The sequence below is a fragment of the Pygocentrus nattereri genome, chromosome 25 (genome assembly GCF_015220715.1).
Source record: "Pygocentrus nattereri isolate fPygNat1 chromosome 25, fPygNat1.pri, whole genome shotgun sequence".
Classification (NCBI taxonomy): Eukaryota; Metazoa; Chordata; class Actinopteri; order Characiformes; family Serrasalmidae; genus Pygocentrus; species Pygocentrus nattereri.
The window spans coordinates 14,704,675-14,716,993 of record NC_051235.1 but is presented as its reverse complement, the minus strand read 5'-3'; the positions used below and the strand labels follow the sequence as shown (position 1 = coordinate 14,716,993).

At 39.3% G+C, this 12,319-nt stretch overlaps 1 protein-coding gene across 1 annotated transcript in view; it reads right to left on the bottom strand.

Moving 5' to 3' along the window:
- Positions 1-4,695: 4,695 nt before the first annotated feature.
- Positions 4,696-12,319, bottom strand: part of tox3 (TOX high mobility group box family member 3) — a 62,625-nt gene continuing 55,001 nt past the window's right edge. The window contains exons 4-7 of the mRNA XM_017693221.2: positions 9,870-10,133; positions 9,490-9,714; positions 8,796-8,876; positions 4,696-7,057 (exon numbers count right to left, since the gene is read on the bottom strand). Coding sequence (XP_017548710.1) covers positions 6,299-7,057; positions 8,796-8,876; positions 9,490-9,714; positions 9,870-10,133 — 1,329 coding nt within the window. The 3' untranslated portion in view covers positions 4,696-6,298. The remainder of the gene's footprint in view (positions 7,058-8,795; positions 8,877-9,489; positions 9,715-9,869; positions 10,134-12,319) is intronic.

The following is a 12,319-nucleotide window of genomic DNA, read 5'->3' as shown; positions in this document are numbered from 1 at the left end:
TTAGCCAAACCTCTGCATTTCAGAGCAGGAAGTGAGACTGCATCCCTGTCCCTCATGGCCACATGGTGAGTAGTTAAATCCAATTGTTTTGACAGAAATGTACCCAAATCTGAAAACCAGTGTGTAACATTAAGAATTTACAGCTACTTTCTGCAATGTTTTAATAAAAAATACTATGTCACCACAGAAACATTAATTACTGGAACAAGTCATAAACGTTTTGGCGGTGACAAAATGGAACAGTCAGTCATTCGTTTTAATAAAATAAACAGAATAGCAATATAGGGTCACTCACTAAAAGCAAAAAGATTTTAGTCTGAAGTCCAGGTCTGTTAAAACTCTGGCTATGAACCAGTTTGGTAGAATGATCCGTATATCGCTGTTGTCGGAAGAAAACCTTGCGTCTCCAAACTGGAACCAGAATGTTTTCCAAGTCATTTTGGGACGCTTGCATCGGTCCGGTCACCATGAAATGTATAAACAGTGTAAAGGGCAAGAGACATTTTCAAACGATACCAAAAAATGTCAAAAATGAATATATGAGCTTTTCTCCAAACAGCAGTGATATATCAATACAAGGGAACAATTTTGCGAAGCGTCTGTGAAGCATGTTTCTAGCATTAAATTCTGCATTGACTACAAGCTCTTACTTATGATAGTGTAGCTTAACATATCTTACTGATCTGATGAAGTGGTATAGCTCATCCAGACCATTCCATTCAGCTGAGGCAGGCTTGCTGCAAACTGCTAGGATCAGCTCAGTTGGTGGAAGATCATTCTCTTATATATATCTCCAAAACTCTGGAATAACATTATAACTAGCTTGATAAGTGTTTTTAGATCCATGTTTAAAACATTTATTTAGGCCAGCACATGCCTAGATGACTGGAGGTCATTTTCTCCTCTCTGTAATTGTGCTATTACTTTTATTTTTTTAAATGTTTTACTTATCGCTGTTTTTGGAAGAAAACCTTGTATCTCCAAAATGGTAACTTTATAGGACAAAGAAAAAACCTACTTTACTTTTCATGCAAGTCAATGGAACCTCAATTTTTTTCCCAAGTAATTTTGGGCTATTTCCTTTGGTCTATTCCTCATGAAATTTACACACAATGTAAAGAGCCACAGGCATTTTCAAATAATGTCAAAATCTGAAAAACAGCAAAAATGGAGATACGAGGTTTTCTCCTGACAGCAGCGATATGTTCCTGTAAAGTCCTTTGCGATATTGTATCCAGAATTACAATTGCCATATAAATAAAGACCTACTGTTTCAGGCGCATTGCGAGCGCCTAATGTGGCCTGCACTCCTACATACACCTCACCCAGAGTCTCTTATATAGGCACAACTTCAATGGCCCAACAAATGAATTAGACACCAAGTTTAAATGATTAATTGTAACTATATTTCCTCACAAACATACTTAAGCAGAAGTAAAATTTCCTTTTAACAGTCAAATTATAATAATTGAAAATGCTTAAAAAGAACAAATCCATCCGTTTTATTTGAGCTAATTCCTTCCCTGCTCTGTGTAACAGTCATTTTGACTGCAAAGTGGAAGAGGAAGAAAAAAGGCATTTCTGCCAAATTATAGAAACATACAATATTCATGCGCTGAATACCAGATGATGATTTGCTCTGGATTTTTTTTTTTTTTTGCCTATTATGCACATTCATTTTAAGCCACTTTGGCCTTTTTTTTTCTTCCACATTAGCCTCATTCTCCAAAAGCAGGAAAGGCTCAAGATGAATCAATCTACAATCATCTAAGCGCAAACCGACATGTGATCAGTGTTTCAAAAATCAGTGTAACCTCCCCCCCCCTTTTCTTTTTCTGGTGAAGGGTCTCCGAGCTGCAGCCCTCGCTGTGAGATATTTGTCCACAGCGTGACCGCGCGGCTAACGGGGTTATAGAATAACAAGGCGCTACATGCATTATTGATGCTTCGCTCCACCAGATAGTACTGAATAATAACTGCCAGCTCTGCTCTCCTCATTACGGCCTGTTTTAAAGGATGTGTTCGGTCGCCATGGACACAGCTCTTCCATTCGGAACCACGTGATGGCTCTGCTTGCCCCCCCTCCCCCCTCCCCCCTCCATCCCCCCCTCCCCCCTCCATCCCCCGTCATTGAAATTCAGGTCACGTGCAGAGCTAGCTGTTTTTAATTTTCATTTCTTTGCAGGCGCTTTAAGACTGTTGCCAGCACTTATTTGCAGTTTTCTCACAGCCCCCCCTCTACCCCCACCCCCCTCCTCCCTCTGACAGGACAGATGCTGCAATTAATCACGGCGAGAGAAATTGGGCTTCTTCTTTTTGCTTCTTCTTCTCCTCTACAGCGAGGGAATAGGCTCGAGAGCCAATCATGAGCGTCCTCTCTCCCTTAAATTGGGCATGCATTTACAAACCGGCTAATTAAGGACGAATACAGTTCTTGAGGATTCTATTAAGCAGAAGCTAGAGAAGCAGTAGGGAGGCACTGATACAGGAATCTTGAGCCGATGCCGATACTTTGCACTCCTGTCAATGCAGATTCATGTGTACAATGTGGGGTTAAAGCTGCTTGGATTAGCATGACAGGGAAATGTAACGCATCATCACTGTCCAAAGACAAACGTATCTCTGAATGGATAACTTTACAGGAGAGGGAGGAAACATTCTTAGCTTTTAATGTAGGTTTCTGTTGGTCCATTCATCATGAAACTTACACACTAGGTATCCTATAGAAAATAAAACATCAACCAAATGTTTGTTTTTGGACAGCAGTGATATACTAGTAGAGGATTAGAAATAAAGCTGAGAATTAGATTTTTCCACACCAACACACACACTTTGACATCAATACCGATTCCTGAATAATACTTTTTTCAATAGCTTCTAAAAAAAGTCTGATATTTGAATAATAATAACACCTATAGTAAAAATATCTACTGTAATATCTACAGATGCACAGATATGGGAATTATGTGCTCGTGCTGATACCCCATATACTTTGCATATCAGCCGATGCTGATTCAAACATGCATTATATTATGTTTATTAATGGTTTCATGGCATCAGCAGATATGTATGTGAAAAATTGGGGCGACGGTTACCTTCACTGCCATTTTGGATAAAAACATTTATTTCTGCAGGGCAACAAAAACTAAAAAGGTAATGTGGAAAAATAAACAGTTATTATAAACAGTTATTATATTGCAGTAATTAGCATCACCTGCACATCCTGCTCTGCTACAGGACAATAAATACATCATCCATTATCATTTTTTAATATCAAATCCATTCATCTCTCCACTACCTATACTGCCTATGTTAAGCAACTACTTGTCGATAACAATCTGATTCCTATATCATTTTGTAGATATTTCTAGGGATGCACAATGTTAAACAATATCTGTATAGTATACTACATTATATATATATATATATAGTCAGTATCAAAACATTTGGTAAAGTATTGGTAGTCACAAAGTGGAATGTTTCGATATTTTGTTTAAAATAAATAAACATAATTAACGTACAGGGTCACTCATAGCAAAAAGGCTTGATTCTAAAGTGAGTCTGTTAAAACATTGTTTGAACTTAATATTAATTTCAAACTGTATTAATATATGTATGTATCAATGTATTATATGTCTTAATCACAGATTAATGTAAACAATCATGAAATCACTTTAGTTTGTATAATTAGCCATAAGTTGTGACCCGAAAGAGGGATTTTTTTCCATTTAAAAAGCAGTGCATTGTGTTATAGCTATAGTAGTGGACAAAATAAGCTTAATCCAGTTGCATTCATAATTTTCAATATTACATTTTTTTCAATAATACATTTTCAATTTAAAATGAACCTGAACACAAAATCATGTGAATGCATTGTGTCTGTAAAGATTCAGATTTTTTAGCAATTATCTGCTGATACTGACATGTTCCAGTATAATTATGCCCTAATAAGCAGTGTTTCTGCTGTGCTAGAGAGGCTTAGGGTGGCTGCATTTCAGCAAAGCATAGAAAAGGAGGTGAAAAAGGAGAACTCACATTGTTATTGTGTGTTTATGATAATTACAGCTTGCCCTCCCCTCCCCCATTTAACAAGCAGGAAAGGAGGGAGGGAGTGGACAGAGAGAGAGAGAGAGAGAGAGAGAGAGAGAGAGAGAGAGAGAGAGAGAGAGAGAGAGAGAGAGAGAGAGAGAGAGAAGCCCCTGGGGCCATCTTGTAGCTATTGAGTGGGGGGTTGAGGAAGAAAGGAGCTATATCCAAGCAAAGGGTCAGTGAGAATGTCACTGCTATTGAGACAAGTGATGGTAACACACTGTAAACATGTCCAATTTCACCTGCATGCACACACACACACACACACACACACACACACACACACACACACACACACACACACACAGCGTCCCATCCTGTCTGAAGCCCATGCAGGACTTAGAAGAACATTCCCCCATAATGCGATGCCCAGTAATGGTCACACCCAATCAAATCTCAAGCCCCGCTTGTATAAAAAAGGACTGACCTTTTTCCCACATTTTTATTAACATCTTTCCCAAAGTTGAAATGAACTGAATGCTTGAAGTAGGGATGTCTTTATTTTTGAATCTTTAATAGCTAACAAGGAGACATCGAGGAAATATTTCATACAAAAGTATGGCTAATATAATCTTTGAAATGAATCAATTCTTTTTGAAATAAATATTTGTGATTGTTATTTTTAATTGCAAACATCGAGACATACAGAAGTGTAATACTTCATACAAAATTATGGCTAGTATCATATTAATGATGGAATGTCTCTTTTCTTCATTTGCTTTTTTTTCTTCTGCAATGGGAAAACAAAGCTGCTTTAAATTAACGTTCCTAGTAAGGGTTCGAAAGCCAGTTGAGTCTACTGAAATGTGTTTTATTCTATGGACAGGTTTTAAAAGCAGATGATTTGATCTGTAAGCAAAAATACAAACAAATGAATTGCTGCTATTGGAACTCATAAAAAAGTAGAAAAAGAGCAGAGATGCACTATGCGATGGAGCAATCCACAGGTCAGCTTACCAACTTCTGAATTAAAGCCTCACGTATTAAAACTTTACAACAGGCGATATGAAAATGTACATCTGTTTTTTTTTTTGTTTTTTTTTTTTTTCTCATTATCACCATTTTTTCTTTACAGCTGGCAGAAAATACTTCCTTTTTCCATTTTAGCTTCGACATTGTAAAATGTTCCTGCTATGGTTTCTTTCTGTTTCTCTCTTTACATAAGTCTGCAGTGTCAAGGAATAGTGAAAAAATACATTAATCATTAAACCATTGGCCTGAATCTTTGAATTTTTGCAATTTCTTCTTAAAATAGCCTTAAAATATGCACTTTTATTACACAAAATGAAAACAAAACAAAATGGAAACATAATTTAAATTCATTTAAATTCAGTTTTGAGGTAAATACAAATACATAGAAGTTTTTTTTCCTTTTTTTGAAGGGGGGGGAGTGCTATTTATACACACATTTGAGCCAGTTTTTGAGAAGAAGCTCGTTAAAGGAGAAGTTCCCTCTCCTCTCAGCTCATGTACAGCAGGTTCAAGAGTAAGTTTTGAGACATGATGTCGGTAACTGCTCAGTGGCAGCACAACTATTCAGAAAAAGAAAAAGAAAGAAAAATAGTAAAATCCCATATCAGTTCCCTTTGTTTCTGTTCTCTCTGGAGGTGCAGATGATGTTTGTTAAGGTTCATCTACAGAAACATAGGCAGGAAAAGGTTAAAGTTTACTGACAGGCTGGCCAGAGTGCAGGTGACTTCCCTTTGCAGTTTACAATTTCCATTCTGAAGTCATCCATCCCTCTGAATTATGAAAAGCGGTCAGAAAATGTTCCATTGAAAATTCAATTGCGATCCTTAGTAAGGAATTAACCAACGACAGGAATTTGTACATAAAGCTTTGCTGTTAAATAAAAAACATAAAGATCTGTCGCTGTGGCTGATCCAACTTTCACCTCTGATTCTGTCCTGAAACAGTCTTTAAACCTCAATGACTGAGATGAACCAAAAAACGCACACAACGGCCAGGCACTCCATCCCTCACCATAGGCTCTGCCTATTTTATAGACAAAAGTCTTGGCAAGGCCCTTCACCCCCCTTTTTTTATTTTACATGTGTTGGGGTATCCATCTAGAACAAAGGACAGTTCTTTTGTAAAACATTCTTATTTCTCACACACTTCTTAAGTGCAACTTTGTAAAAAAAGCAACTCTGAAACGGTGCTTTTTTTTTTTATTAACAAACATCTTCCTCTGTAGGATTTGGGGGTTTTAGTAGATGCTGACTTGCGAGAGAACTTGAGCATGTGCTTGGATCTGGGAAGGGTGAGGCTGGGGGGCTGCCGGCGGCGGGCTCCCAAGCGATGCCGAGTGGGCCGGCGCTGGCGAATGCTGCACGGGTGAACACTGCGACTGGTGCTGCTGTTGATGGATCTGATGCATCTGCTGCATTTGCTGCATGTGTTGCATCTGCATCTGCTGCTGCTGCTGTTGTTGCTGCTGCTGCTGCTGTTGCATTTGCTGCTGTTGTTGCTGTTGCATGTGATGCTGCTGCAGCTGCTGCTGCAGATGATGCTGGAAATGCTGGTGCTGCATCTGCTGCTGAATCTGCTGGTGATGCATTTGTTGCTGTTGCATCTGGTGGTGCTGCAAGTGGTGCTGCATTTGCTGCTGCTGCATGGCTGTGGCATGCGGTGGCTGCATGGGGGGGCTCATCTGAGATGGCTGTGGCCCACCCGCCCCCATCTGGCCCATGAGCTGCGACTGGACACCAGACGCCATGTTCTGATGGGCCACAGTGACGGAGGTGACAATGTGGTTACTGCCAACTCGCATCTGCAGGGGTTTTGGGGCGATGGCCCGGGGCATGGCCTGCTGCTGGAGTGCTTGGGCTGAGGCCGACATAGAAGGGTGCTGTGAGATGGGTGAGGACAGCGGGGAAGGCAGGACTAGGGCCGGGGACAGGCTGGTGGAGGCCAGGGTCTGCTGCACCGAACGGATGGTCTGCGCCTCAGCTGACTCTGCCGCAGCCTGAGAAAGAGAACAGATAAAGAGAGAGAGAGAGAGAGAGCGAGAGAAAGAAAGAGAGAGAGCGAGAGAAAGAAAGAGAGAGAGAAAGAGAGAGAGCTAGAGATAGAGAGAGAGAGAGAGCGAGAGAGAGAGAGAGAGAGAGAGAGAGAGAGAGAGAGAAAGATAGAGAGAGAGTGTTTGTATTACATTTTATCCTCCAGCAGATCTGATTTCACCAGTCCTAGGAAAAACAAGTATTTATGAAAGGAAGAGGCTGCAGTATGATTTGACTAGACAGAGCCATGATGAACAAGAACAGCACAAAATAAACAGAAGCTGTGTACTCTCATGCAAGGAATTTTGCAGTGTTCCAGATACTTTTTTTCTGTGAACACTTCAAAATAAAGGTTTCTAAATTTTTCTTGGCTTTGACATACAGTTCTAGGAAATAGTGTACAACATTTATGTCTTCAAACTTAATCTCAAACAGACATTAAAGATTAAACCATTGAAAGGTTCTTTGGGGAACAATTTGTGGTTTTGCATGACATCACAAAAAAAAACTTTTTGGTTCCACAGCACTGCAGTTTTGGAATGTTCAAAATATTCAAGATAACCGCTATGCTGTAGAAATCCAAGATAGATATATTTGGCTATATTCATTCTTAAATTGTCGCTAACTTTAGCTATGTAACATTAACCCTAACCTAATAGTTTAAAATGATTTGGAGACTGCTCAGGTGTGATTAAATAATGTAAGGAAGGGCACAATAACTTGTCATTTCTGCTTACTGACAGTGAAGAAATTAGAAGTGTTGCACTGATACTGGCACTTAAAACCAGTATCAGTGAAACAGAATACTAGTAGTACCAGGCAAATTTCTGAGACGCGTGCCACAGAGCGATGCTCGCTTGCGCGCCACTAGATGTAGCAAAAATGCTCACTGCAAAATGCCAGTATTCAGACCTACAATGATTATAGTACGTCACATTTAAAGCATTTATTGATAAACCATGCCTGGAAGCAAAGTGAACTTTTATAGCTTTGAAACCATTCAAATGTTAAGTTGTCCAACCATTACATGCCATTCATTCTAGTGTAGCACATTTTATTTCTAAAAAAGAAAACTGCTTTTTACCACTTTAAAATGGTATAAATATCAGTATTTATGAGCACCAGTGATATAGTTAGACTAGACTGAAATAATATTGGTACTCTGAAGATAATTAATGATCAAGCATTTGTATCTGTATCAGTATCAGAGGAGATAAAGTGGTATCTGGGCATCCTAACTAATTAGTAACATCGATGTATAGTATAAAAATATAATGCATAATGCCTAATTTGACACACACACACACACACACAATGTATCCTGTCTGGGGAAAGAAGTATTCACTGCAATCTTCTTCATCTGTTCTTTTTATAACTACAGCGTTGAGACCTAATTCAATTGCAGTCTTCCTTGTCAGATCTCCTTTAATGCCTTCAATTTAATCTCTCATTGGTTTCGTAAAGTTCTCAGGGAAAAAAATACGAACACAGCAAGCACAGAGCAGCAAGATGTTACCATGTGTAAGACGATCAAGTATGCAAATATAAGCAAATAATTTAGCAGGCAGTATCAGATATGCAAATGCTACAGGCTAGCAGGCAGATCCTGGGAATTAATGAGGCATGCTCATTAGTTGGTTTTACGACCTGCTATCATTGCACCTCTACTGTGGAGAGAGAGCGAGAGGGCGAAGCAAATCTCACCTTTGACACCAAACTGGCGCGGTAAGCAGCGAGGGCTTTCAGGTACTCCTTCTTGGCCGCCTCTGTTTTGCTTTTGTAAACCTGGAGTGACGAAATAACCAGCAAGGTGTGAGGAGCGGGTAATTAATAAGGGCTTCATCTGCTGAGTGCTCCGCAAAGGCAGTGGAGGCTAAAGTGGAGGCTACGTGTAAACGACTGCTGCCAACTATGCAAAGCTGTGAAGGTATCCGATTGTGATTGTTGGAATTAAGAGGAAAATGCTTCTAATTAACAAGTGTAGATAGAAAGATAAATAGCCATCAATAAACTGCATTTCTATAATATATATAATATATAAGCTTTTCAGAGCATTATCAAATGTTAACAGTGAATGGCCAAACTGCAGCCAAATTCACTTTTTGCCTGAAGTCAAAAATTTGCACTCGCACAGAGTTTTATACTGTGAAATGTAAGGTCATACTTCACTTGGAATAAGAAGAGGCTGATAAAATACAATTGGCAAAAGATCCATCACCAAAAGCCCTCATAAGGGAAGCTAGTTTTATGTGTTGTTTTAACAGACACGGCCTTGTTCCATGCTTCCACTTCCTCTTTAGTTCTGTGAACCATATAATCTCCCACACAAGGCCCACCTACAGACCCTGGTTTATTATAAAATGATATAAATGCAACTGTTTTTTTTTTTTATCAGTACCTGTTTCTGTTCCTCTCCTAGGCCATCCCACATGGAGGCCACAATCTTGGAGACCTCCCCGAATGTAGCGTTGGGGTTCTGGCCTTTGATGGCTGCTTGAGTGTCTCTGAAGAACAGAGCATAGGCAGAGACAGGCTTCTGAGGCTCATTCGGGTCTTTCTTCTTCTTCTTTTTAGGCGTCTTGGGTTTCTTACCAGCATCTGGTGCTGGGCGCTTTTCACCAATCTGTCAAAGAGAGGGATAAAATAGGAGAATGACTTTCTGAAATCTAAGAGCAAGATTCAGAAAAAGAACTAAGTCTCTAAGTAACTGAAAGGATCACACATAAATACTGTGCACTATTATTTCAGTATTTGGTCATGCATGTTAAGGTCACTCACTTTACTTCCATCGTCCTGATCATCTTCATTTATGGAGCTTGAGGGAGAGGGTGTGGCCGATTTGCTGGCAGGCGGGGACGGGGAGGTGTGGGCAATATTTGGTCCAGTCATGTTGAGGCCTAGCTGGGCATTTAGCTGTGATTGGTTAATGGTGGTCAGCTGGTTGCGTGACATCATAGCATTGGGGCTGTTCATGTTGATGATTGAGCGCATTACCATGGTGGGGTTAGGGGGATACTGGCGCAACTGAGAATGTCCAATACCCTGAAACACACGCACAAAGCAAAATGTTTAGCAAACACTAGAATTAATATTTGCTGACTGATGTTTTAAATGATCTTATTGATTTTAAGACCTCAGGATATATTTTATAAGGCTATATTATTTGTTAGCTAACCAATGTCAATCTACTCAGCATATATGCATCAATAGTGGTTAACCATAATGATGCATAAAAGCAATAATCATGCTGGAATGAACAAACAATGTTATATTAAACCTTGTAAATATTGCATCTCCATTATTTGAAAACACTGCTGTCCTTTACATTGTGTGTAAAGTTTATGATGAAAAAATATATTACTTAAATTATTACTTAATTTATACATTAATATTAAGAGATGTTTTTTTCCCTTCTATAAAAATACTATTCCAGAGATATAATCGCAATTAATTTCCTATGAGAAATATGGAAAAAGCTAAAAATCCTGTAAATGAATCTAATCACTACTATGTCATCTTGGCTGAAACTTTAGGGTTGCCACAAAAATGCAAAAACTAAATCAAATAAAAAAACTAAAACTGATTCCTTTTTGTAATGCAGTATTCATGATAACACTGCACTACATATAAACAAAAAAGACTGCATCCTAAATAGACATAAGAAGACATGTGAAAAAATGTGATTAATGCAAGCAGAACACATGCTTTGGTTGTCACTCAAATAGTATAATATCCATATGCCAAAAAGAACCTAGTGAGATGTTGCTTCTGCCGGTGGAATGTAACCAGTCTTCTGGGAAGCCATTGAGTTTGCAAAGCCACAAAATCACATTAAGTAGAATAACTACTCCAGTAAGTCGCTGTGCATTTCGGCAGAGGCCAAATAAAAATCCCATACATTTCAGTGCAGTCAGACATCCTGAAGGTTATGGCTCGCGCTGGAGCTGGTGATGTAGGCACAAAATGATACGGCGGTGCATGTTTGGCGATGAAAATCTATCGGCTGGCAGGTTTCATATATCACACTTTGACTGCCAAAGAGAGGGGAAAATATTTCTGTATAATCAAGTCTATAAATCACCCGGCTGGGATGAGATTTGAAACGTGTCGCTGGCCCTCTCTCTCTCTCTGCTTCTCTTTCTCTGAATATAATACCATGCCATCCTCATATTTTTTTTCTATCCTTTGAATGATATTCCAGCTATGGTAGCATTTTGTGAGTGTGTGTGTGCTGATAGAGTGTGTATATGGGAGCAGACAGTTCTAGGGGGATATAAAGTGTTTTGCATTGATTGAACTGAGTGGGAAATTACAGCAGCTGCCAGTCTCATACTGCAACATGATTAAAGAGCAAAAAAAATGCTGGCACAAAACCAAACAAAAACAGCCTCTGAGGAAAACAAGGTGATATTCTTTCATATTATCATTCTGTCTCTTTATTTCTCCACTCCTTTACACTTTCTCTTGCACACGTACACATTCTCCCTCTACTCAACATTTGCTATGCAGAGACTACGATTCAATCTACTGCCATGTCAACACATCATAAAGTCTTGCACCTGGCCTTATTGCATGGAACCCTGTCCTCCAGAACAATGTTCTAACACCTTTTCACACACGCAGATTGGATTCGCCATCTTTTATTCCCTCTGCTCATCCTTAAGCCAGATCGGTGTGCTCTCTGCTGGTGTTTGTATTTCAAAAGGGAAACTCAGAACCAAAATGTGCTTTTAAATGTACTTATTACAGTGTTAATATGATATCATGATGAAGTGTCTGAATACTATCATTACTGAGTAATAAAGTTTCTAGCTTTAGAGCATTTCTACGAGAGAAGGGAAAAAAGACTGCAGAAAAAGGAGTGAGCGAGCGAGACAGAGAGAGAGAGAGAGAGAGAGAGAGAGATGCATGCCGTGTTCATTAGCTCTGACCATCTGTGTAATAACTCTTCAGCACTGTCCCAGTGGTGACACTCACCTAACAGCAACCAAACACTGAGCAAAAGGAATGACTTCTCTTCAGGCTGTACAGTAGGAAAGCACCATATGGAAGGAAAAAACAGTGTATATCACAGACACATTTGAAGCCCACTGAGTCAGAGTCAGGGCTCGTTAACAGTGGGCTTCTGATCATATTACATAAAGTAATTTACTACACCGACAAGTCATCTTCAAAATATCTGACACTACTGCAGGAATGCTGCCAGTGTGAGAAAATAAATGCATATA